Here is a 26,859-nt window from a genome sequence, read left to right on the forward strand (position 1 = left end):
GGAATCTGATCAGCACTGGAGAGACTTGTGCCAAGTGATCACATCTGAACAGATAACCAACCCAATCTGCTGCCCCTTCCTGCCCTCTGTGATGCCATCAACTGCCCCAGGACACCAGCATCTGCAAGTCAGCAATTAGTGTTATCCACTGCCCATATCTACATAAACTGCACTAACTGAGCCAGCTGAGGTTAGGAATCCAGAGAGATAAGCAGCCAGGCACTGCTGCCACAAACAGCTCCTGCCAGGGCAGGCAGCAGCATTTGCCCTTCTGCTTCACAGACATGCAGAATGGGTTGGAAGGGACCTGAAAGATCATCCAATTCCAACCCTCTGCCATGGGCAGGGACACCTCCCCCTAGGCCTCCACCAGAGCAGAGTAACTTCCAGTCAGGCTGTGATCCTTATGGACTCCATGGAGCTACAAGCCCTGCTGCCTCCCTGGCTTTCACTGAGCCGTAACTGGGGTTGGGAACAACCCCACAACCCCCTGGAGCTCCAGAGAAGCCAAAAGTTAACAGAAGCCCTCAAACTCTGCTGCTGCACCCAAAAACCACTCCAGAAGTTCAGCAGCAACAGAGGCTGCAAAGCAAAATGCTTCTGTGTCTGTGTGCATGCTGCAGCCTGAGGTGAGGCAGCAGCCAAATGCCATCTGCAGCAGCATGGAGCATGTTAGCCACTCCAGCAGGTCTCCAGTTTCTCAGTGGGTTTTGAGGTCCAGACAGCAACACAACACTTCTGTCAACACCACAGCCTCTTTGTGCTAAGGCCTTGGGATGAAACCCCATGGCAGCACCATCACCACACTGCCCCCAGGGCCCTGCACCATGGGAGGACCAAGGGAAGCTCAGCTTTGATTATTTCAGTACAGGCTGATCCTGTGTGGAGGTGGCCACCTTGGGCTTCACCAGTTTGGTCTGCACTGCCAGGCAGGTCAGCTGGGGCAGGGGCTTTGGAAGGCCATTTGGCGTGGTCACTTCTTTCCTAAACTCAAGCTGCTGTAAGAAACTTCTTTGTGGGGCTTGCAGAAGCCTCACTTGGACAACTCCCTTGCAGGACCTCTGGCCTGCCAGCTCTCCCTTACCTGATCTTTCAGCTCTGACAGCTGGCCAGAGAGGTTGGTCACAAGCTTCATGGTGGACTCCAGCTTTTCCTGCAGGTTCCTCAGTTCATTCTGCTCCCCTTCCGAGTCGCTGCTGACGAGGGACATGGCCCTCATCCGGGGGAACCAGTCCAGGTTTCTCTCCTGAGGATCAGACACAGTTCCCAATTAGCCAGAGGAAAAGCTGCACCCCAGCAGACAGAGCTTTGATGCCGTGCTGGGACGTTCCCCAGACACACCAGCTCTGCACTCATCTTCATTTGCATCTTCCTGGGAAGTCTGCAGAATTGCCTGCTGCAGGCAAGGAGCACTTCAGACGTAACTGCAGCAGCAGAAGGCTGTTGGGTGGTGGCTTTGCCCTTCCAGCCACTCACTCTCACCAGCCACTTCTTCTGCAGGAACACCTCAGGGTAACAGAGGAGCACTGGACACCAATCCAGCCCAGATCTCACCTCTGGATAAGTGTTTCCTAGTGCTAGAAATCTGCTGCCATCTCAGATGGATTAATTAGATGGAGCAGGTCCAGAGAAGGACAACCAAGCTGGGGAAGGATCTGGAGAGCAGGGCTGGGGAGGAGCAGCTGAGGGAGCTGGGGGTGTTCAGCCTGGAGAAGAGGAGGCTGAGGGAGACCTCATTGCTCTCTACAGCTCCCTGAGAGGAGGGTGCAGTGAGGTGGGGGTTGGTCTCTTCTCCCAAGGAACAAGTGATAGGACAAGAGGAAATGGCCTCAAGTTGTGCCAGGGGAGGGTTAGGTTGGAGATGAGGAACAATTTCTTTGCTGCAAGAGTGCTCAGAGATTGGCACAGGGTGCCCAGGGAGGTGGTGGAGTCCCCACCCTGGAGGTGTCCCAGAAAGCTGTGGCCATGGCTCCTGGGGGCATGGTTTGGTGGCCATGGTGGGGTAGGGCTGATTGCTGCACTGAATGCTCCTGGAGGGCTTTCCAAAACCAAAACCAATCCTCTGATCATTCCACAATTTGTATTCATTGAAGATTTTCTAGCTTGCTTTGTTGGACCAGCCCAACTTGGCCTGAGCACCTCATGGCAGACACCACATCCTACCTGTCACTGCTTTGCAAGTCCAAATACTTCCTTCTGAATGGGAAAGAAAACACCCCCAAGAAAAATCATATTCTGGCTGTCTGCTTGAGGCTAAAGCATGGGACAGAGGAAGTGAAGTTTTTGTTCAGGCATCACACTCTCCACTATCCCATTTCTCAGCTAGCCAGGAGCTCAGGGACATGTGCAGGGCTCTGGGAATGTGCACAGAGAGCTCATGCTCAGGGAGGCACCAGGGATGTTCAATGTAAAAGCAGGAACAGAAGAGAAAGCCACAAGAGAGGAGGAGGGGTGCACACCACATCTTGACACCTCACATTTCAACACCCAGACTCATTTCCTATCTGGTCTGGTTCTCCTCCCACACTGGAGATACTCTCTGCAATGGAAGTTAACCCAGCACTGGAGATCAGGATGTGTGCAGCTCACAGGTGACACTGCAACAGCTGGGAAGGTCCCAAACAAAGCAGAGGGGCAGGCAAGGACTCAAGGACTTGGTGCTGCTGGAGGGGGGCAAAGCTGGACATTATTGTGGCCTTCCAGTATCTGAAGGGAGCCTGCAAGAAAGCTGGGGAAGGACTTTTGAGGGTGTCAGGTAGTAATAGGACTGGGGGGAATGGAGCAAACCTAGAAATGGGTAGATTCAGATTGGATGTGAGGAAGAAATTCTTCCCCATGAGGGTTGTGAGAGACTGGAACAGGTTGCCCAGGGAGGTGGTGGAAGCCTCATCCCTGGAGGTTTTTGCAGCCAGGCTGGATGTGGCTCTGAGCAACCTGCTGTGGTGTGAGGTGTCCCTGCCCATGGCAGGGGGGTTGGAACTGGCTGAGCCTTGAGGTCCCTTCCAACCCTAACAGTTATATGATTCTATGACATGAGCTGGCACCAAGCACTGCCTGCCCAGCCCCAGCTGTGTCCTGGGCTGGGCCCCAGCAGTGTGGGCAGCAGGGGCAGGGAGGAGATTCTGTCCCTCTGCTCTGCTGAGATCCCCCAGCTCTGGAGTCCTCAGCACAGACAGGGACCTGCTGGAGTGGAGCCAGAGGAGGGCACAGCAATGCTGGCAGGGCTGGAAGCCCTCTGCTGTGAGGCCAGGCTGGGAGAGTTGGGGGTGTTCAACTGAGAAAGCTCCAGGGAGACCTTCTGGTGGCCTTTCAGGGCTTCAAAGGGACAATCAGAAAGCTGGGGACACACTTTTGAGGAGGGCCTGTGGTGACAGGACAAGTGGGGATGGTTTGGACTTAGAAATAGAAAGAGGAAAGTTTTGACAGCAAGGGTGGTGAGAACCTGAGTGAGGTTACCCAGGTCAGTGGGAGCTGCCCCATCCCCAGAGTCATTCCAGCTCAAGCTGTTTGGGGCTCTGAGCAACTTGCTCTAGTTGCAGATGTCCCTGCTGCCTGCAGAGGGGTTGGCCTGAATGAACTTCAGAGGTCCCTCTCAAGCCAAACCACTCTCTAACTCCATGATTAAAAGTGACCAAAGGCTCTTGCTGGGCTCTCTCAAACCTCTGACTTCTACATCACTGCCAACTCCTCAGCTTTTTACCCTTCCCTGACTAAATCTCCAGCTCAAACTTGTTCCCCATTGCTCTGCTCCCTCATTCCCAGGAGCATCCATCCTGCTTCCCTGCAGTCAGGCTCCTTTTCTGCATTTCAGCTGTGATGCCAGGGCTCATCATCTTAAATTAGCTGCTTCTGACCTGCCTGGGGTTCCCCACAGCTGACATTCCCATGTGGAAGGTGGATCCTTCCCTGTGCAGCAGGATTCCCACAGCACAAACTGCCAGCAAGGCTTTGGGGTTTGTTTTTTTCCCCCTCCTCCTGATCTCTGTTTACAGGGCAGATGGTTTCTGCTAATAAAAGAAAAAAAACATATATACCAGAAAAAAAAAAAAAGCCTTGATCAAGGGAAATGCCAAAATATTTGGGATGCTGGGTAGTGAGTCCCACAATTAAGGTTTAATAGCAGCAAGAGGCAATGCTTTGCTGCCTCCTTCCAGCTGTAGTAAAATCCTCATTAGGGATGAGAGGGCTCCTCACTGGTGTTCAGGTCCAGCACCTCCTCAGCAAAGTATTTCCCCTCCCCACCCAGGGAAAACAAACTAACCCAACTGCTCTTCCCTTCCTGAGGTTTCCAAGGCAAATTAAGACTAAAATGCAATTCAGATTCACAGCTTCACATTGACCCTCAGGGTCCATGTCCTGAGGTCTACACAGATACAAGGGCAGAGCCCTGAAGCTCCTGCCCATCCCTTACTTGCTGCAGAAGTAGTTATTTTCTTGCTTCTGAAGATGAGATCTCTCCAAGCCCATCCCCAAACACTCCCCAGCCCCATCAGACCACCAACGGAGCAGGACCTGGAAGCATCAAACTTGGCCTACCTGCAACACTTCACTAACCCCAAACCTTATTCTGAGGTTACTTTGCAACATAAGCAAAAGCTGAGGCTGCTGCAGAGGCTGCAGCTCGATGGTGACAGGCAGGGAAGGTGGCTGGCAGCCTTGGATGGTGAGACCAAAGCAGCACAGCACTTCTCACTGCTGCTCTGAAAGCCCCAGCTCTCCAAGTCACTTGAGTGTGGGAAATCTTGGCTCCTGCTTGGAAACAACAACCAAGTGTCTCTCTAGTTGTGCTGGCCACAGGGCGAGATTAACAAGAGCCCAGGTGAGCTCCAGGATCTGAGGAGGGAGAAGGCTCATGACAAGCAGACACGACCCAGGGCTCCCCAGGGCAGTCTCCTGGGCTGTGAGGACAAGTCTCAGCCTGGAACTGGCAGTGCTCCTGATGAGTCCTGATCCATCCAGGGACGTCTTCTGTAGCTTAAGGAAAGACCTTTGCCATAGGGCTGGACCTGACCTGCACACTCACCCAGGTTTCATGTGGTTTGTTGGCACAACTCAACCCCAAAGCTCACCTAGGAGCACCCAGCTGCCTCTCTGAAGAGAGCAATGAGGTCTCCCCTCAGACTCCCAGTCCCCTCAGCCCTTCCTCACAAGATCTGTGTTCAAGGCCCTTCACCAGCTTGGTTGCTCTTCTCTGGACAGCATCTCAATGTCCTTCCCACAGTGAGGGGTCCAGAACTGAATCCAGACCTGGTGATGTGAAAGAGGAGGACAATCACACCCCTAGACCTGCTGGCCACACATTCCTCATACAAGCCAGGATGCCACTGGCTTTCTTGGCCACCTGAGCACACTGCTGGCTCAACTTCAGCAAGCCATCAATCAACACCCTCAGGTCCTTCTCCACCAAGCAGCTCTCCTGAGCCTGGCAGAGTGCCTGTCCTTATCCCAGCACCAGCACCTCACATCCCAATGTCACTAGCTGCTGTGGTCCCTTCCCGTGAGCTTTCAGCTCCCTCTTCCCATCAGTGGCACAGCCTGGGCAGCATGGGGTGGGAGCAGGCTCTGGGCTGCTGGGGCAGCTCTGTTCTAGGCACAGCTGGCAAGAAAAGTGCCCTCCTTGTCGAGCCAAGATCACCAAAGCCCCAGAGCCGGGGGCGCTGCTGACCTGTCTGCCACTGGAAGCGTGAGGAAGGAGAAGTGGTGCCATGTGGGGCAGAGCAATTCATTCTGAGAAGCACCCAGCTCCTCCCTGCTTCTGCTGAAGCCTTGCTTCTAAGAAAGCTTTGCTGAGGCAACCTCAGTGGGAGCTGTGCCAGGAGATGCAGCAGCTCTGCTCTGCTCCTGGGGCTGCTAACGGCAGGGACCAGGCGCCTCCAGCGCTGCCCCGAGGGAGCCACCCAGCCTCTGCTGGGCCTCCATTTGCTACCCACCCCTGTGCCCAGTATTTATGGGGGGCTGGAGGGTTCATTCAGTCCTCAGCAAAAGAAATCCCTCCAGCCAGCCACGGGAAGGTGACGAGCACACATTTAGCAGGGAAAAGCTTGTGCCCAGTTCTGGGCTCCCCAGTTCCAGAGAGACAGAACTGCTGGAGAGAGTCCAGGGAAGGCTACAAAGATGCTGAGGGGCCTGGAGCAGCTCTGTGAGGAGCAAAGGCTGAGAGCCTTGGGGCTGAGAGCATGCAGAAGAGCAGCCCCAGAGGGCAGCTGAGCAATGCTCAGCAAGAGCTAAAGGAGCTGTGGGGGGCAAGAGGCTGGGGCCAGACTCTGCTCAGTGGTGCCCAGGGACAGGATAAGAGGCAATGGGCACAAACTGGAAACCAGGAGGTTCCACCTGACCAGGAGGAGAAACTTTTTAGGTGTGAGGGTGCTGGAGGCCTGGAGCAGGCTGCCCAGAGAGGTTGTGGAGTCTCCTTGTGTGGAGAGCTTCCAAGCCCAGGTGTGCATTGTGCTGCTGGGCAAGCTGCTGTGGGTGCCCTGCTGGAGCAGGGTCTAGATGACCTCCAGGACTTGGTCTCCAGAGGTCCCTTCCAACACCTCTCATTCTATGTCTCTCTGGTGGTAGCAGCCTGTTTCAGGTTCTGTCTTGTGTCATTACAAATCATCCCCAAACAGCTAACAGCCAGCTTGGTGGAGCACTCTGGGAATTGATTTGTTTGTGGTGAGATGAAACTCCTTGAGGTTCTTACTTGTGCTTCCTGGAAAAAGCCCCACGCAGGTTCTCTGTCTCTTCTGCAAAGAGCTCTCTATCAGTTCTTCCACACCAAGCTGCTCTTCTCCCCTCTCCGTGGAAACACCACTTGATGGTGTCCCCCATTCCACACACTTCTCAGATCCTCACAGGCACCACATCTTTCATGGGAGGTGCAAGCCCCTCCTATCTCACTGCTGCCACAGCTGAACCCCCTCCAAGGCTTTTACACTGGTGCAGAGCTGGGACCCTGGAGTTCAGGCACCATGTCCAGAGGTGGAAGATTCACAGAATGGGCTGTGCTGGAAGGGACCTTTAAGATCATCACTTCCAACCTGGCCTTTAACACCTCCAGGGAGCAGGCAGCCACAGCCTCCCTGGGCAACCTGTTCCAGTGTCACTCTCAAGAATTTCTCCCTCCTCTCCAGTCTTAATCTCCCCTCTTCCCTCTTCAATCCATTCCCTCTCATCCTATCACTTCAAGCCCTTGTCACAAGTCCCTCCCTGACCCTGTCCCCCCATACCTCCCTGTGCCAGCTCTGCTGTGGGTGACTCAGTTGTGTGTAAACACAAGAGGTGACCCCACCAACCTCACTCAGCTGGTGGGAACCCCCTGAAGACCTCTCCTTCCCCCTGCAGAGAGGGCAGTGCCACCTCCCTGCAGCAAGCTCCTTGGGGCTGTTTGGGATGGAGGCTGGAAGCAGGAGGTGGTGCAGCAGGGAGCAGTGGGGCAGGACAGAGTGAGGCATGCAGAGGCTGAACAAACAGCTGCTGGTGGCCATGGCTGCAGTCACCCACACCTACTCTTGCACAACCCCTGCACGAGGTGGCAGCGGAGATGACTCAGGGGACAGCCACCTCACCCCAGCCCCAGGCCACCTCCCCAGCACACACAGCCCCACCAGGATTTTTAGTCCTGGGAGCTGCTGTCACCCTTGATGGTTTCCAGCTGGAAACCTTCTCCAGCAGCAAGGGCACAGTGCCCACCCCGCAGGCTTGCTCTGGGATCCACCTGAATCCCACCATGTTGTGCAAACAAACCATTACACAGCACTGGGCTGCAGCCTTTGCTCCTCTTTGTTCTCCACCCAGGTCCTTGTCCTGCTCAAAGTGAGACCCTCCACCCATCCATGGGGAATGCTAACCAGGTATTCCCAGGAGAACCAAGAACTCGGCCACCTGAGGGTAATGGCAGCAGCAGGAGGAGTTTCTTTAAAAGGTGCTGAGGGGACTGGAACATCTCTGATGAGGAAAGGCTGAGAGAATTGGGGCTTTTTAGTCTGGAAGTTCCACCTGAACATGAGAAGAACTTCAATTTAAGGGTGAAGGAGCCCTGGAGCAGGCTGCCCAGAGACAGTGGTGGAGTCTCCATCTCTGGAGCCATTCCAAAGCCACCTGGATGTGTTCCTGTGTGACCTTCTCTAGGTGCCCCTGCCTTGGCAGAAGGGTTGGACTGGGGGATCTCCAGAGGTCCCTTTCCATGCCCTACCATTCTGTGATTCTCTGCAGGGCACCCTGGCTGCCTGCACAGCTCTGGAGGAGCTGGAGGGTTAGGGTTAGCAGCAGGTGGGGCAGGTGAGGTGGACCAACCCTTTCTCTGTGTGCAGCTCCTGGCTTGCACCTCAATGCTCATCTCAAGGGTGGAACAAGTTGCTCTGCTATCTGTAGGCAAAGCTCAGGGCCTGAGCCTATGACACAGTGTTTCCAGCAGCCAAGGGCCTTCTGCCAAGCACACCTCTTGGCTCCTCTGTGCCTCTGCTATTATTTATTTAAGCCTGTAATTAGATTGGCTAACTCTGGTCAGGCACCTCAAGATGCAGCTTGCTGGGCAGATACCACCAAATGAAGCACTATCAGCTCCAGCTCAGAGCTGACCTCCTCAGCTCTCCTCCTCTCCCAGCTTGCACCCAGTGACACTGTGCTGGGAGGCTTACAGCCCCCAGTTCTCCATCTAGAACCAAACTGCAGTTGTGGTCTGCTCCCTTGGCCTCTGCAGCTGCTTTGGTCAATACTGATAGGAGAAATCTTCTCTGTCCCACTCTGCCCCAGAGAAGAGGATTTCCAAGTGCAAACCACACAGAGATGGAGCCAAGTTCCTGGCACTTCTCAGTGCTGGGATCATGAAGCCCCTTCTGAAATGCTTCAGGTTTGAAGAATCCTGGCCTGCCACTTGTCAGAGAATCACAGACTGGGAGGGCTTGGAAGAGACCTCCAGAGATTGAGTCCAACCCCCCTGCCAGAGCAGGGTCACCCAGGGCAGGTCACACAGGAACACATCCAGGTGGGTCTTGAAAGCCTCCAGATAAGGAGACTCCACAGCCTCTCTGGGCAGCCTGCTCCAGGCCTCCAGCACCCTCACAGCAAAGAATTTTCTCCTCCTGTTCAGATGGAACCTCCTGGGTCCCAGCTTGTGCCCATTGCCCCTCGTCCTGTCACTGGACACCACCACAAAGAGCCTGGCACCTTCATCCTGACACCCACCCCTCAGATATTTATAGCCAGTCATCAGATCCCCTCTCAGCTTTCTCTTCTCCAACTAATCAGCCCCAGGGCTCAGTCTTTCCTCATCAGACAGATGTTGTAGTCCCTTCAGCATCCTCCTAGCCTGCACTGGACACTCTCCAGCTGATCTCTGTCTCTCTTGAGGTTGGTGAGCCCAGAGCTGGACACTATTCCAGGTGAGGCCTCACCAGGACAGAGCAGAGAGGGTGGAGAACCTCCCTAGACCTGCTGGCCACACTTTTCTTCATGCACCCCAGGCTGCCACTGACCCTCTTGGCCTCAAGGGCACATTGCTGTCCCATGGAGAGCTTCCTGCCCACTAGGAAGCCAAGGTCCTTAAAGGCCTTTTCCAACCAAAATGATTCTGTGCAGTTTTGTGTGAGGAGGTTAATGAGGGCAGAAAAGGAAACCTTCAGCCCTCATTTCCACTCCTGATTCCTTTAAGGCTACCTGCAGCATCACTGCTGTTTGTAAATGGTTCCTTTCCAAACAATGACACAATCCAGCTGAAGGTCCAGGACTCGGTGCTCTCCAGCTGGACATGGGAGCTTGGGCAATCCCTTCCCCCTGGGTTAATGACACCCATCCTGCTTGGTGCAACCCCAGGGCAAAAACCTCTGCAAACTGCACAGAGCAGGGTGTTCACACCTCTGGGGGGATCTGAAGGCAGTGTAGCTGTGGTGCTGAGCGATGTGGTTTAGCACCAGGCTTGGCACTGTCTGGTTAATGGCTGGACTTGATGATCCTAAAGGTCTTTTCCACCCAAACTGAGCCTGGGATCATTTTGCACATGCACCTGTGTGTGCACCAAGCCTCCCTCAGCCAGGCAGCTCCTGGCCACACTGATCAAACCCCAAGGTGAAGGTGCAAATGCAGGTCCCCATGGCAGGGGATGCAAACATTTGGCCATGCAAGTGGCAGCACACTGCAGCTTCAGGTGTGACAGCTCCTGAATGCCCACAGACCCCAACCCCTTGTGCTTTTCCACCTATCCAAGCTTCAGAGTAACAATTCCTCCATGTTCTACACAGCTGCAAACAGCTGGTTGGAGGAGGCCTCTGCCAAGGCTCTGGGGTGACAGGGGCAGTGTGGGGCTGCTGCAGGAACTGCAGGCAAAGGCAGAAAAGCTGCAGGAGAAATTCTCAGGGCAGGATGGGGAGATAAGAGCCTGAAGTGAATGAATCTGCAGGGAGTTGCAGTGAGTTCACATGAGTCACCTGGGTGTGGATGTCAGTGTCTGGCCAGCACGATAAGTGGGTCCCCCCCACCTCCCACACGTTTGGGATTATTCAGCCATCACCTGATCTTCTCTGGTGACTACAAAGCCAAGCAAGCAGCTGAACCGTGGTGCCTTTGTTCCTGGGAATCACAGGAGGCACTGGGCTACCAGCTCTGCAGCACCATTAGCATGCTCTCCAGATAAACACTGCTCCAGAGGCACTGATCCATCTGGAAGCCTCCCTATCTGAAGTGCACATCTGCAGTGATTCAGGCAGCTGAGCAGAAGCTGGGTCATCAGGAGGGCTTCATAAACACCACCAATTAAAGGCCATCTCTTACCACTAGATGTTTTCCCACATGCTGCACAACTGTCTGTGCTATTAAATATTAGGAGGTGGCTCCAGAATGCATTTCAAAGGTGAGCAGCTGCTCCATGCCAAGCTTCTGTTTGCTTCCCCTGAAATCCAGGAGGGTATCAACCTCAGCCAGGCTGGTGAAGACTCAGGAGAGAGGATGAGTCACCAGAGCAGCTCCTGGGGTGTGTACCCAAGCTCAGCTTCTACATCAAACACAACCATCAAGCCCATTCCCCTCTCCCTGCCTTGCTCTACCAACTCCCAGCAAAGACTCTGAAGATATCCCAAAGTTTGACACCACCTATCCCAGCAGGCACACTGCTCAGGGTGAACATTATCCCTGCTTATGGGAGGAAAAGCTGGGGATGAATTGCAGGTCACTTATTCGAAGTCTGTATTTGTAGCTACAAGACCACTGCAGCCCTAAATTCCCAACACACCAAGAACACAGGAGAGCTTGAACCAAACCAGCCTGAGCCCACAGGCACCATCCCCACACACCAAGCTCTGCAGGGGACCTTGAACCCAACCAGGCTGAGACCAGAGGCACCAACAGACTCAGACAACCATCACAGAATGGTTTGGGTTGGAAGGAACCTCCAAAGCTCATCCAGTCCAAGACCCCTGCAGTCAGCAGGGACATTCTCCACTACATCAGCTTGCTCAGGGCCCTGTCCAGCCTCACCTTGAGTAGCTCCAGGGATGGAGCCTCAACCACCTCCCTGGGCAACCTGTTGCAGTGTTCCAACAGCCTCATGGTGCAGAATTTGTTCCTCACATCCAATCTAATTCTGCTCTGCTCTCATTTCAAACCATTGCCCCTGGTCCTGTCCCTGCAGGCCTTTGGGAACAGTCCTTGTGCAGCCATTAACCATAGAATCATGGAATGGTTTGGGTTGGAAGGGACCTCCAAAGCTCATCCAGTCTAAGCCCCCTGCAGTCAGCAGGGACATCCTCCACTAGAGCAGGTTGCTGAGAGTCTTGTCCAGCCTCACCTTTAATATCTCCAGGGGTGGGGCCTCAACTACCTTATGGGAGAAGGGTTCCATCAGTACAGGGTAGTCCATTTTGATGTTACCAGATCTCTGGATTTTTAGTTGTTTGGATCAGGCTTAGTGAGTTCAACATCTCAAGCTTCAAATCCCCTCCCAGGTTTCACTGTTGGGCTTTTTTGCATGCCAGGATTTACCTTCATGAGCTCCTACCCACCAAGAAACACAGAATTCACTCCAGAACTCCTCTTCATCACTGATTGTTTTCAAGGCCAAGATTTCTTTCTATGCTGGGTCAGATTTCCTGCAGGCTCCAAGATGAATTCCACAGGCAAAAATTCAGCTCTGCCACCACCTCCAGTGGAGCAGCTTAGCCTCAAAATTGCCTTTCTAGCCACATTATTTTTAGAGAAGAAAACATCAAAATTCAAGATCACTCTTCAAGCTCCTGAATATTCACTAACTTGGAGCAGTGAAATTGTCCAGGATCCTTTTGATACCCCAGTGCTTAAAATATCTGGAAAGCTCTGCACAAGCAGCACGGGATGCAACTCACAAGCTGATGGGGAATATTTTAGTGCCCTAAATTCATATTTTGATTTCTTGGATGGTGTTTGTTTCTTTTTTTTCTTTTCTTCCCCCTGTTTTCTGGGGTTGGAGCAACCCACAAATACTAAATGGCAAAGGCAATTTTTTATTTACTTGGGGTTTGGTGTTTTTTTTTTTTTTTTTTGTCTTTTACTGCTGGCAGAAGGCTCTGTAGAGAGACTCTGTTGGGAGTCAGAGCCAAGGTGAAGTTGGTCTAAGATGTGTTCTGGTATCATGGTGGTGGATCTGGGTGTAAACTGCAGCTGAGCAGTGGTACCACCTAACAGCCCATGGAAGAGACATGCCCCATCGTGGTCACCATCAAAGAGCTTAGAGTGCCACCTTCCGACTGAACATGTGGGGAGAGAATCCCTTCTACATCCAGCCATGACAGGAGGGAAGGAAACCCAACTGCTCAGGCTGCCCAGAGAGGCTGTGGAGTCTCCTTGTGTGGAGAGCTTCCAACCCCCCATGGCCATTGTGCTGCTGGGCAAGCTGCTGTGGGTGCCCTGCTGGAGCAGGGACTTGGACTGGGTGAGCTCCAGAGGTCCCTTTCAAACTCAAACCATAGCTGGATTTGAGAGTTTGGAAGCTGCAGATATCAAGGAACTCCAGGTTCCCTTTCACACTCTGTACAAATGCAAACCATCATCTCTAACAGATCATCCTCCAGCTCTGGAGCCACTGCCCCATTTAAGGCTTTTGCTTGTCCTTCTAGATTCATGGGATGAAGAGAGCAGACTTGAGTGAAAGATGAACCATGCCCCAGGTCACTCCTAGATACACCTCAGGCCCAAAAAGGATTCCTGACCATTACAGGAGTATTTCATGGAATTGTTGAGGTTGGAAAAGGTCTCTGAGATCACCAAGCGCAACCATCAACCTCAGACCACCATGGCCATTAAACTATTTAAAACAGGCCTGGTAGAGAAGCAGATTTCCTCATGCTTTATGCCCAGGTGTTTTTGGGTAGAACAGGATGTTTTTAATGCTAAAAGGACCATGGAAAGAAATTGCTTCTGCTTTTCAGAGGCAGCTTTGCCAGCAGAGTCCCAAGGAGCAAGCAGGCTGCAAAGCGCCGCTGGGAACTGCGCTGTCAGGGCAGCAGCAGCCTGAGCTGCCCTGGGGCTGTGGCAGACCACTGCTGTGCAAACCAAATTCCCTTCCCATTGCACAGATCCTGTGCTTCCCCCATGCTTTCAGCAGCACTGCAGAGAGCCCCTGCTGTTAGCTCTCAATTGAAAACTGCCTCATGAAATGCAAAACACCCCTGACTAGGAGCCACCCTCCCAACCTCTACCTGGAGTCACACAAAATTGCATCTGCGTGAGACACTTGCTCTGTGCATCATTTATCCACATCCCCATTCACCACCACAGTAATTAGTCACTGCTGACACTCCTGTGAATGGGAACTCTGCGGGAAGCTCTCCAGTTTGTGTGTTTATTGCACACATCTTCACTTTTTGCTGATCTAATTCCAACTGCCAACCTGAAATACTAATTTGTTCATCAGCTGAACCTTTGCCTTTTGAAAGCTGCTTCTAAGGCAACTCCCTCCCCCTCCCAAAAGAAAAAAATCATCTTGAACAAGCAGAAACATTTTCAAGAGTCCAGTGCTTTTCCCCCCTGAAGTCATGCTGGCTGTGGTGGGCTGAGGAAAGGCAGCAATATAATCAGGCAGGGTAGAAAGCAGCAGCAGCTGCGATGTACTTCGTTATCTCCCTGTGCTAATCCTCCGTCAGGTGACTGCTCACAAGATTTCTTTAAGCCCTCATTACAGAGGCAGAAATCCACAGCTAGGACATCCACTGTAGTGACCCCAAAGTAACATGTTTAACCTCCAAGAGCTCTTGGGGGGATTTACACAGTGACCTGGCCACCACAAATTGAGCACTTCAAGGCAGGCTGTGCCCTCCCCTCCACACCCCCCTGCACTGGAAAGCTAAACAAGAAAAGGGTTCTGCTGTTTGTTCATCTGAAGGCAAATAAAGACATCACTAATTGAAGTGTTAGGAATCAGGAACAGCTCTTGCCAGCCAGCCAGAAAAACACACACACACAAATTAGTAATTGGGCTTTAGGATCTAATTCCAGCAGCTCTGAACCTACAGCTTGGCAGAGGCTCATTAAATTAATTCTCTCATTAAAAGGCCTCACAATTGACTAGATATTAATTATATGGGTTGGTGTTTGGTTGTGGTGTTTTTTTTTTTAACGGGAATAAGCTCAAAATCATATGACAACAAATCCTAGGAGTCAGTTCAAGGCAGGTTCTTAAGCAGACCAGCCTTGGCAGGGGGTTGGACTTGATGATCTCCAGAGGTCTCTTCCAACCCTTACCATGCTGGGATTTCTCCTGGGACAGGTAGTAAGCTGTTTGTTACACTTCAGACTCTTCCACCAGCTGGAAAACCTTCTCCCCTCAACATCAGTTTTCCAAACCAAATAGGGTTTGTTTTTTTGTTTTTTAAACTCCACTCAATTTAGATTCAAAGAATGGGTTGGGTTGGGAGGGACCTTCAAGATCATCTAGCTCCAACCCTCCTGCCATGGGCAGGAACACCTCCCACCAGCCCAGGTTGCTCAAGGCCTCATCCAGCCTGGCCCTGAACACCTCCAGAGAGGAGGCATCCACAACCTCCCTGGGTAACCTGTGCCAGTGTCTCCCCACCCTCACTCTCAAGAATTTCTTCTTCCTCTCCAGTCTCAGTCTCCCCTCCTCAAGCAAGGAGACTCCCTGGTTGTCACCACTCACTGCTACCTGCTTGTGCACACAGAGAGGAGTGTTTCAGAAGCTGAGAAGCTGTGGTTATGCAGATGCAGACAGCCATGTGACAGCACATGCTGGCTCCCACCAGTGTCCCTGCCTCCACCATCCACTTGCAGCACCCTGCCACGTGCTGCCATCAACATCAAGCCCTTCATCAAGTCATCTTGCCAAGTACATCTTAAATATATTATCTTTAGAGGGTGCTCCTGGAGGAAAGGCATTGGGTTGAGGCTGTTATTGGAGCTTTACTCTAAGTTTTTGCTCACAAAATAATTCAGTGTTATTTCCCAAGCATTCCAATAGATTGCTCTAATCCAGGGGAAAAAAAAAAAAGCCAAACTCCAAACTCACCTTGATCATTTCTGCCACATAACTCTCTGGTCCTGTGTATTCTGTTGAATCTTTTACTTTCACTAAGACAATAAAGCACAAATAGTGCCACATGTTGTGCTCCTCTTTAATGTGTTCTTCAAAGGTGACTGTCTTGTTATCAAACTTATCTCTTTCCAAGCCTGCAGGAGAAGAGGGAGTATTTACTACCAAGTTTTAAGAATTAAACTTGTTTCTACACTTCATTATCCTATTTAAATGAGCAGGAAGAAGGGAGAGAGACTCCAACCAATGGTCACAGTGCAAAGAGGGAAGAAGGCATTGCAAGTCCTGCTCACATTTGTTGTGCCTAACAGGAAACATAGGGTTAAAAAAAAAAAAAAAAAAAAGGTAGCTATCTCCCCTGCAATCAGCTTGTTGGATTTCATAACACATCTCCTATTTTTAGGCCAAATGATACCAAAAAGCAACATTCGCTTTGCTGCTAACTTCCAAAGGTTACTTCTGTCAGTCTGGGAGTTATGCAAGTTTGGCGTGACCGTGGCGTTGCACCACGCTGGGCTCAAAGGCTCAGCAGCTTCAATTGCCAAGCTACTGATGGGGAAAAAAAACCCCAAAACCTCCCACAGGTGCTGCTCAATGTTCTGTTATACTGTTCCATATCTGTGCTTCTAAAAATCCCTCTTTTTTCAATAGGAAAGTATTCTCTGAAGCAGAGAAGGAACAAACTGAAGAGTTGAAGGGAAAATGCTGTAACTGAGCAGGCATTCCCCAGCCAGGTGGGAACAGGCAGTGATTCCAGACTCCTCTTCCCTCTGAGTCTGACTCTTGCCAGACAGCTTCCCCTGCCCCTTCAGTGTATTTCTGCACTTACCACAAATGAAGCAAGTTGTTTTCAAAATTTCTTCTTTCTTCTGTTTTTCACTCCTGAGGTCAGCAAAGGTGTCGATGATAACACCAAAGATCAAGTTGAGGACAATGATGATGACCATGAAGAAGAACAACAGGTCATAGATGACTCTAGCAGCAAAGAGAGGTTCCTGCAAGGCACAAATTTCAATCATCAACAACCCAAACAGGTGCACACTGAACCCTTCCCAAGCCTTTCTCACAGTCTGCTGCCCCACAACCCCTCCCTTTAAGTCTCCATCTCTGAGGCTCTCCCATCATCTGTAACTCCAAACCCTAAGTGAAACTGAAATGCAAGGTCACTGAAAGAGGAACCTCCTTAGTCAGCTACCAGGATGCTCTGCTAACAGTGTGCCAGTCTGGCCTCTCCCCTCTCACCCTGAAGTTTGTTCTCTCCTCACCCCCTGCCCTGCACCCCAATGATATCCTTACATTAATCTTCCACATCACTACAGCACCAGTGCTGACCACAAAGTCTTGTCCTGGAGTGTGATGGTATTCATGATATTCATGCTAGCAACCATCTATGTGGACACTTCAGCTGGACTTCTCTGTCCCCACTTGGTGTTTATTGCAGGTCTGAATACCCCAAACCCTAAACCCCTTTTCCAGAATCATTCTGCCTGTTGGGTGCCCAAGTTGGGCACATTAAGAATGATGCAACTTTTGAACCACTCTCAGCTGGAAATAGGCTAAAATATTAACAAACACCTTGGGAACTGCAGACAACCCAGAAAGCATCCACTCTGACCAAGACTGGTCCTTTGGCCCCTGGTGTGATTGTGGGGAAGGACTAGAGAGAGGACACAGCCTGAGGTTCAAACGGGCACAGAAGCAGCTCTCTGGGCTCCTTTGAGTGCACTGAAACATTCCTGCTGCTTGGACTGGTCCTCCCTTTCTAGTGATGGCCCCAAACAACATCCTCTCAGCTCCAACCCCCATCCTGGTCCTGTCCTCTCACCATTCCCTGTCTTACACACATTCCACCTTTCCCTAGGGATGCTCCCCACAAACTCCTGCCACGAGCACAGTGTCAGCTCCCAGCTGCTTCCTCCCAGTGCTCTTTCCCTAGCTTGTGTTTTTCTTATTTCTTCAGATGCTGAAGTGCCAAAGCACAGACTATTGGCTGTTCCTTTGGGCTGCATTCTGGACACCCCTCAATCTTAAAAAAAAAAAAAAAAGCCCTGGAGGAGGCTGGGTAGGAGCCTGCTGGAAGTGCTTGCTGTTAAATCTGCTGCCTCAGAGCTGGAACCGCATGGCACGAACGGTCCGGACCCTGCCTCTGTCCAAAGGCAGCACACACACAGCTTCCCCCCAGCACAGCCAGCCCCCCCCCAGGCCTCCCTGGTGCTCACTCTCCCACCCCCATCCAGTGCTGCTTTACCTCCTTGGATGGTTTCCTGAGCACATCACCTACTCCACCCCCACTGCGCAGCCCGTGACTCAGTACGGTAACAATGCACATCAGCAGCGTCTCGCACGTATGCTCTTTGTTCTCTTCCTCCAGCTCCTCAGCAGGCACTTCTGTGAACACAGCAAGCAAAGACACGTTCCCAAAGGCAAGCACACCAGCTCTACTCATTCTCTTCACTCTTTCCTCCTTAGGTTTTCTCCCCCTCTTTGCAATGCACAGAATGGTTTGTGTCAGAAGGGACCTTAAAGCTCATCCAGTTCCAACCCCCTGCCATGGGCAGGGACACCTCCCACCAGCCCAGGCTGCTCAAGACCTCATCCAGCCTGGCCTTGAACACCTCCAGGCAGTGGATATCCACAGCCTCCCTGGGCAACCTGTGCCAGTGTCTCCTCACACCCTCACTCTCCAGAATTTCTTCCTCATCTCCAGTCTCACTCTCCCCTCTCCCAGCTCAAAGCCATTGTCCCTCATCCTGGCACTCCCAGCCCTTGTCAGAAGTCCCTCCCCAGCTCTCCTGGAGCTCCCTTCAGGTACTGGAAGGCTGCTCTAAGGCCTCCCTGGAGCCTTCTCTTCCCCAAGTTGAACAGCCCCCCACAGCCTGTCCCCATAGAGAGGTTCTCCAGCTCTCTGACAATCTTCATGGCCTCCTCTGAAACCACTCCAACAGTTCCATGTCCTTCTTGTGCTGGAAACCTTACAGGATTTCCAGCCAGTGCTGTACAAACCTCCTGAGCTCCTGCAAAGAGCCAACCATGGCAGCAGGTTTCTGCCCTCCACTCCCCACTAAAAGACTTTTCTTTTGTGCTTGAACTGCTGCCTTGGACTTGGTTGAATCTCTTTCCATTCCTGTTAGCATGCACAGCTCAGCTCACCAGCTGCCTGTTTATATAGAATCCTAGCTTTTTGACAGCTCAGAGGACAAAGTGTTGCCTCTGACACTCTCCCTTGGTGCCTAACAGATTGCACAGCCTTTGGGCTGCACTCAAAATGGCAACTTCCACTTGTGTTCCTCAAATGGCTAAAATATCACTGCTGAGGGAAACAGGCTTCTGCAAAAGTACCACACTTCTTCTGACCCTCTCTTCATCTGCTGCAGCCAGTTCTGGGCTCCCCAGATCAAGAGAGACAGGGAACTACTGGAGAGAGTCCAGGGGAGACTACAGAGCTGCTGAGGGGCCTGGAGCAGCTCTGTGAGGGGCAAAGGCTGAGAGCCCTGGGGCTGAGAGCCTGCAGAAGAGCAGCCCCAGAGGGCAGCTGAGCAATGCTCAGCAAGAGCTAAAGGAGGACAAGAGGCTGGGGCCAAACTCTGCTCAGTGGTGCCCAGGGACAGGATAAGAGGCAATGGGCACAAACTGGAACCCAGGAGGAGAAAGTTGTTTGTTGTGAGGGTGCTGGAGGCCTGGAGCAGGCTGCCCAGAGAGGTTGTGGAGTCTCCTTGTGTGGAGAGCTTCCAAGCCCAGCTGTGCATTGTGCTCCTGGGCAAGCTGCTGTGGGTGCCCTGCTGGAACAGGGGGATTGGACTGGATGAGCTCCAGAGCTCCCTTCCAAGCCCACCATGCTGGGACTCTGGGATATAAAAAGATCTGTAGAGTTTCCCTCCCTGCATGCAGTGTGTAAAGGGAAAGCAGCAGGCTCCTGCAGCTGAGCAAAGCAGCTCTGCCTCTATCAGCACTGAACCTTAGTTTATCAAAGAGGACACTTGAGCAAACAGAGACCTCTACTCTTGCAAACCCAGGCTTGTGGCCATTACTGACCTTTGAAAACATCTGAGCATGTAAGAGCTCCACTTCTAACAGAAATAATGAGTTCTGTCTGGCTCTCACAGCCAGCATCATAAACCTCTGAGAAGCAAATCACATTTTCCTGAGAATAAAACTGAAATATTTCAATACCCAATCCGAGGCTGGCGGTGATGCTCCAATGTCCTGCATGCACTTTTCTTCATCTCAAAATCCCCCCCAAAACTACTCATGTCCACTTAATCCTTGGAGTGCTTCCTGCCTTGCTATTGAAAACAGCTTCCTTAGTTAGCTGGACAGAATAATGCTTACTAAGCCATGGAGCAGAACATCCTTTAAAGCTGGGAGAGGGGAGATTGAGACTGGAGATGAGGAAGAAATTCTTGAGAGTGAGGGTAGAGAGACTCTGGAACAGGTTGCCCAAGGAGGTTGTGGCTGCCCCCTGCCTGGAGGTGTTCAAGGCCAGGCTGGATGAAGCCTTGAGCAACCTGGGCTGGTGGGAGGTGTCCCTGCCCATGGCAGGGGGGGTTGGAACTGGATCACCTTTGAAGTCCCTTCCAAGCCAACCCCTTCTGTATTTCTCATGGTATTATCCTGTGAGATCACATTTAACAGCCTCATGGTCTAAAATAATAAACTCTGCAGCACTTCCTTGTCTGGGTGATCAGGGGGCAAGTTAAAGAGCTGGACTGTTTTATCCAAGGGTGGCCAAGTTCTAAGTCTCTCTAATCACTTCATGTACAAATGGTCTTGATGCTCCTGGACCAAATGAATCCTCTTTCAAGTTACATTGTCTCATGATAGCTTTGTTCCCAAGGACTTTAAAATAAGTTATTTTGTTATTAATTTAATGTTGAACTAGAAGAATTTTGAATATTCAGGGTGGGAGCTCTGAACACAGAGTCACAGATTGGTTTGGGTTAGAAGGAACCTCCAAAGCTCATCCAGTCCAATCCCCTGTTCTCAGCAGTGACATCCTCCACTAGAGCAGCTTGCTCAGAGCCTTGTCCAGCCTGACCTTGAATATCTCCAGGGATGGGACCTCAACCACCTCCCTGGGCAACCTGTTGCAGTGTTCCAGCAGCCTCCTGGTGCAGCACCTGTTCCTCACATCCAATCTGCTCTGCTCTCATTTCAAACCACTGCCCCTGGTCCTGTCCCTGAAGGCCCTTGGCCACAGTCCCTCTGCAGCTCTACTCACGGTCAGAAGGGATGATGGAGGAACAGTTGTCACTGCTGCCTGCTTTGCAAACATCTGAGTAGAGAAACTCTCCAGTCATGCTCTCACCCGCTTCTGTGCGATCTAAAACCAGAAAGGGATGAAGCAAAAATCAGCATTTTGCAAGGCGACTTCTCAGATATTAAGGTACACCCCCTCAAATCCCTGTGCAGTTAATAGGCAGCTCCAGGATCTTATTCTGGAGCTTAAGGGCACAATATTTGATTTACAGAATGATTTTAAATTCAGCCTGACCCTCCTCTGCTTGCCCCTAACTCAGCCTGACCCTCCTCTGCTTGCCATGAATCGAAGACCCAAGTCATGCATTCATTTTGCATCAGCTCCAAAGTTGAATGAGCCATGGAGGTTGTTCTCAAATGATTGTGTCCTGGTGCAGAGTGAATTTTAGAGATGCCCTCTAAGTCTCAAAGTCAACCTACTGCCTCCTAATAAAGTGTCTTTAGCATTCTCCAGCTGCAAGGAAACATGAAACAAAGGGTCAGGGAGGTTTGGATCTGTCACAGGGTTGAAATAAAGGGCCAGTAAAGTTTGTGTCTCTCACAGTAAATTAGAAAGAAGAGTGGGAATGTCACACAGAAAAAAGCAAGCCCCAAACCTCTCCACTCCCTGATTTCATTTCAGTGCTTCCCACCTGCTAAGCGAGCAGCCTGATGCTGCAGGGTGGAAAACCCTCCAGTTTTTAGCTTACAAGAAGCAGCCTAAGGTCACCACAGCAATTATCTGAGGGTGGGCTAACAAAGTTTGTAAAGCTATGAGCAAAGCTGACAGAGAAAGAGAAACCTCCACTTGGACAGCAGCCCCTTCCTGATGCCCCTCCTTTACGATCAGTCTCTTATTTGAGATGCAGGACTCGTGTCTGTCATGTTGACACTAAACCCCACCATTAAAAACCCCTCCAGGCATTCAGGATCTGGCAGAACTGAATTCTCCCAGTGCAGAGCCTTCTCCACCATACCCTACCTAAAGCCTGCTTGCAACTGCAGTGGGGGAGGGAGGAGGTGCAGCAGAACTGGAAAATCTTAGCACACAGGGAGGACAGATCTCAGCTGCATGAAGAAGAGCCCAAGTCCCATCTTCAGGCGTTCCTCCTCCCATCCCTCTGGTTGCTGCAGCAGATTGGACTCTCTGTCCCAATGAGTTGGTTTTATTTTCCATGTGAACACTGTCCCTGGTAAGAAAGAAGCTCTCAAACTGGTGAGGCAATCGCTGTGGCCTGCAAAAGGTGGAAGACACTCAGCACGCCCCAGGGGAATCTCCCTTATGCTCCTGACCACCAAGTGAGTGGCTGGTACCTACCTGGCAATAATGTCTCATTAGGGAGCTTGTCTACTTCCAGGATAAAGTCATCTTTGAAGAAGAGGTAGCCCACGATGGAGAACAGGTAGACCAAGATGAGGGCAAGGACAGCAGTGAGGATGATGGAGCGGCCGTTGCGGGTGACGCTCTTGATGACGTTCAGCAAGGTCTCCTCTCGGTACACCAAGTCAAAGAGCTGGAGAACAATGGGCAGAGCAAAGGCTGTCTCCCAGGTCTACTGCCAGTACCCCGGGTGCCATGGTACATGCTGGCATGGAGTCTTGCAATTGTTTAGATGGCAAAGACCTTCAAAGACCACCAAGTCCAACCATTAAGCAGACACTGCCTAGTGTGCTGCTAAACCATGGTCCTCAGCACCACATCTCCATGGCTTTGAACAGGGACAGGGACTCCACCATGGCCCTGGCAGCCTGTTGCAGGGCTTGACAGCCCCTTCAGGGATGAGATTGTTCCTGATGTCCAACCTAAACCTCCCCTTGTGCAATGGGAGGCTGTTTTCTTTTGCCCTTTCACTTATTCAGGAGCCAGAAGGGTCTCCCCTCAGCCTCCTTTTCTCTACGCTTAAACACCCCTGGTTCCCTCAGCTGCTCCTCAGCAGCCCTGCTCTCCAGACCCTTTACCAGCTCCTCTTAGAGCTGCCTTCCAATACCTGAAGGGATCCTACAGGAAAGCTGCAGAAGGACTTTTCTTGAGGGTGTCTAGAGACTGCACAAGGGGGAATGGTTTGAAGCTGAGGCAGAGCAGGGTTAGAGTGGAGCTGAGGAAGAAGTTCTTCAGTAGGAGGGTGGTGAGACTCTGGAACAGGCTGCCCAGGGAGGTTGTGGATGTCTCCCCTCCCTGGGGGTGTTCAAGGCCAGGCTGGATGAGGCCTTGAGCATGAAAATTTAGTTGAGAGATGCCCTTGCCCACGGCAGGGGCAGGGTGCAGTAGATGATCTCTGAGGTCCCTTCCAGCCTGAACCATTCTACGACTCTCCAAAGGAATATCTCCAGTGTGAAGTTCCTGAGTGCCCATACCACAGCTTCCCAGCAGGAAAAGTGAAAGCAGCTGGTGCCTGACCTATCCAGATATGTCCCAGATGGGACTTCCCAAACACTGAGGGCCAGGTGAACACCTACCAACAGACTATAGAAGAATTCATGGACAAAGAGTCCCAGAGCACAAATGAGGAGGTACAGCAGGTGATAGAGAAACTCCACGTCCATGATCATCGCCTTGTATCCTCTAGTGAAGGTTCCACAGTTGCCCACAAAGCTCATCAGAAAGATGATTTTATTGCAAACCTGGGGAAAGATGAATGATAAATGAGTTAAAATGTGTGGCTTTCAGGAAAAAGAGGCAATTGTTCAAAGCTGGAGATAACTCTGCTCCGTGATGGCATCGACAGCCCTGTGGATCTTGAGTACACGATGGTGTTCCACTCCTCATTCCACACCTGCTCTCTGTTGTGCTTCCTGCAAGGCTGAGACACTGCCACTGCCCATGGCCAGTGAAAGGTGGGCACTGACAGCTGGCTCCAGCTTTTGAAGAGCATCAAGTTTAAGATTTAAAGAAGAAACAGCAAACCTTCCTAAAAACCCAGTTCTAAGCACCCCACTTTCTGCAGTCTAAGAACTTTTGAGCCTGCAGCAAGCCTCCATGTTCTGGAGCACCCCATCATGTGTTAGCAACAGCTCCAGACTCCCTCAGCAGCCTCACCCAGGAATCCTCCTGCACAGCACCAGCCACCAACCCCACAGGGAACAACAAGGAATTGCTTTGGTTGGAAGAGATCCTCAATATTGTCAAGCCCAACCCTGACCCCAGCACTGCCAGGTCACCACTAAACCATGGCCCCCAACACCACATCTCTGTGGCTTAAATCCCTCCAGGGATGGGGACTCCACCACTGCCCTGAGCAGCCTGTTTCAGGGCTTGACAACCCCTTCAAGGGGTGGAATTGTTCCTGATGTCCAACCTAAACCTCCCCTGGAGCAACTTGAGGCCGTTTCCTTTTGCCTTTTCACTTGTTCCTTGGCAGAACAGACCAACACCCACCCAACTTTCAGGAGCCAGAAGGTCTCCCCTCAGCCTCCTCTTCTCCAGACTGAACATTCCCAGCTCCCTCAGCTTCTCCTCTCCAGCCCTGTTCTTCAGACCCTTTCCCAGTTTTGTTGCCCTTCTCTGGACCTGCTCCAGCCCCTCAATATCATTCTTGGAGCAAGGCCTCCAAAACTGAACCCAGGATTCAAGGTGTGGCCCCCCCAGAGCCCAGTACAGGAGGACAATCCATGCCCTGCTCCTGCTGGCCATGCTATTGCTGATCCAGGCCAAGATGCTGTTGGCCTTCTTGGCCACCTGTGCACAAGGTGACTCAAGCTAGACCCCCAGCCTGATCCTTTCAGCTCAGTGGACACAGGAGACCTCAAGTATCTAGGCTGGAGCACTACTAAAGGTCTCTGGTGCTCAGCCCTGCACACTTAGGCCACACATGACTGCAGCAGAAGTGCTGCTGTCAGCTCTTGGCTGGCAGGTAGGCTGCAGACAGGCATCTGGGAAATGCTTTGTGCAGTCAATCTTCCACAAGCCCCAGAATACCAGAGCTTAGTCACCCAGTGCAGACAGGTCTGAGCCAACACCTGGCTCTGCCAGGGTCACGCAGGCTTCTAGACATATCTGCCTGGGGTGGGAGCTGTCTCTAGACTGTGACAAAACTGAAACCTCAGAGGTAGCCAGCCTGGAGAACCAGGATTCAATCATAGAATGGCAGGGGTGGGAAAGGACCTCCACAGATTTGAGTCCAACCCCCCTGCCAGGGCAGGATCACACAGGGCAGGTCACACAAGAACACATCCAGGTGGGTTTTGAAAGTCTCCAGACAAGGAGACTCCACAACCTATCTGGGCAGCCTGCTCCAGGGCTCTGTTACCTCACAGTAAAGAGCTTTTTCCTCATGTTGAAGTGGAACTTCCTGTGTTCCAGACTGCACTGTAAATCATAGTACAATAGAATTGTTTGGGATGGAAAAGCCCTCTAAGGCCAACCATCAACCCAACACCTCCATGGCCTCTAAACCCTGTCCCCAAGTGTTATGTCCACACAGTCCCTTGCACACCTCCAGGTATGTGGACTCCACCACCTCCCTGGGCAGCCTGTTCCAGTCCCTGACCACTCCTGCACAAAAGAAATGTTCCTTCCTCTCCAATCTAAACCTCCCCTGGCACAATTCCAGGCCATTTCCTTTCCTTCTATCACCTGATACTAGGGAGAAGAGGCTAACTCCCACCTGGCTCCAACCTCCTCTCAGGGAGCTGTAGAGAGCAATGAGGTCTCCCTCAGCCTCCTCTTCTCCAGGCTGAACATCTCCAGCTCCCTCAGCTTCTTCTCCCCAGCCCTGTTCTCCAGACCCTTCTAAATTAATGACAGCAAAACACTGTGGCTAGAAACAATGCAAAGGGAGAATTACTCCTCCCACCTGTTCCACCACAACATCCCAAGCTCAGGAGGAGGCAAGATCCCCCTCAGGGAGGATGCAAGGCCACTCACATTGAATGCACCCAGGAGGAAGAGTGTGGGCTGCAAGCCGACTGAGAAGATCAGGCGCAGGATTGTGGAGGCGATCAGGGCTCGGATGCCGTGGGGCTTGGGAAGAGCAATGACGATGGCCAGGGAGATCAGCATGGCTGTCCACAGCAAGCCTGACAGGTGGGGCTCCAGTGTTCCTAGGGTGGAGAGAAGAAAAGAAAACCAAACCCCATTTCAGGCCTTTTTGTCTAGCCAAACCAAACCAGTCCAAAGGGAATCACCAAACACCGCTGCCTCTTGTCTTCGGTGTTCAAGAGTTCCTGGTTTCCAAGTGGAACACCTGAGCCTGATGCCCTCAGCAGACTTCAGTGACAAACTTGTTACTAAAGCTTTGTGGAAGTGAGAAACACCACTTTTAGAAGAGGATTCATGACTTTATACACCTTGGGTGCTGAAAAGGAGAAACATCCAAGAGGATGCTGCCTGCAGAGGCACTGGAGGTGCAGGCAGCCACCACAACTCCTCCAGGTCCACATTCACAGCAGATTCTCCTATCAAGCTTTTTGGTCCCAAAAACCTCACACCAGTTTTATCATCTCTTGCTATTTCTGGTGCTATTTAGGCTGTCCCCTGAGACTGACTGCTTGCATAACGTGGAGCCTGTGCTGCTAAAAATATCCTTCCCAAAGAGCCATCAGAAAGCCTCTGCTGAGGAGACACTGTTCCATTTACCCTGCACTTCTGCAGAGCAAGACATCTCCTCCTTCAAACTGCCAGAAGATAACAATGTTTGTCTTCAAGCAGCTGGTTCCTCAACAGACAAAAGGGTGAGACCCCAAATTTCATGGCACTCTGCAACCCTTCTGCAAGTAGGATCCCAGCTGCAGTGCTGCATCTGGCTCTGGAGCACCCAACACAAGGAGGACATGGAACTGTCATGGCAGGTCCAGAGGAAGTCACAAAGATGATCAGAAGGTTGGAGCAGCTCTGCTGTGAGGACAGACAGAGAGGTGGGGTTGTTCAGCCTGGGGAAACCTTAGAGCTGTCCTCCAGTACCTGAAGGGGGCTCCAGAAAAGCTGGGGAAGGACTTTTGACAGGGGCTGAGACAGACAGGATCAGAGATGATGGCTTCAGCCTGGAAGAAGCTGGAGTTAAATGAGACAATAGGAGGAAGTTCATCCCTGTGAGGGTGGTGAGACACTGCAACAGGTTGCCCAGAGAAGTTTTAGAGGCTCTAAGCCTGGAGATCTTCAAGGCCAGGTTGGATGAGACCTTGAGCAGCCTGGG

General features: G+C 51.7%; 1 protein-coding gene across 1 annotated transcript in view; it reads right to left on the minus strand.

Annotated features, from left to right (window-relative positions):
• Nucleotides 1-26,859, minus strand: part of ITPR1 (inositol 1,4,5-trisphosphate receptor type 1) — a 183,029-nt gene that overhangs the window by 5,203 nt on the left and 150,967 nt on the right. Inside the window, exons 47-54 of the mRNA XM_054387579.1 lie at nucleotides 25,593-25,768; nucleotides 23,186-23,350; nucleotides 22,047-22,242; nucleotides 20,712-20,804; nucleotides 17,742-17,881; nucleotides 16,323-16,488; nucleotides 15,470-15,630; nucleotides 1,085-1,246 (exon numbers count right to left, since the gene is read on the minus strand). Of these exons, the coding sequence (XP_054243554.1) occupies nucleotides 1,085-1,246; nucleotides 15,470-15,630; nucleotides 16,323-16,488; nucleotides 17,742-17,881; nucleotides 20,712-20,804; nucleotides 22,047-22,242; nucleotides 23,186-23,350; nucleotides 25,593-25,768 (1,259 nt within the window). The remainder of the gene's footprint in view (nucleotides 1-1,084; nucleotides 1,247-15,469; nucleotides 15,631-16,322; nucleotides 16,489-17,741; nucleotides 17,882-20,711; nucleotides 20,805-22,046; nucleotides 22,243-23,185; nucleotides 23,351-25,592; nucleotides 25,769-26,859) is intronic.

The sequence above is a fragment of the Indicator indicator genome, chromosome 15 (assembly GCF_027791375.1).
Source record: "Indicator indicator isolate 239-I01 chromosome 15, UM_Iind_1.1, whole genome shotgun sequence".
Classification (NCBI taxonomy): domain Eukaryota; kingdom Metazoa; phylum Chordata; class Aves; order Piciformes; family Indicatoridae; genus Indicator; species Indicator indicator.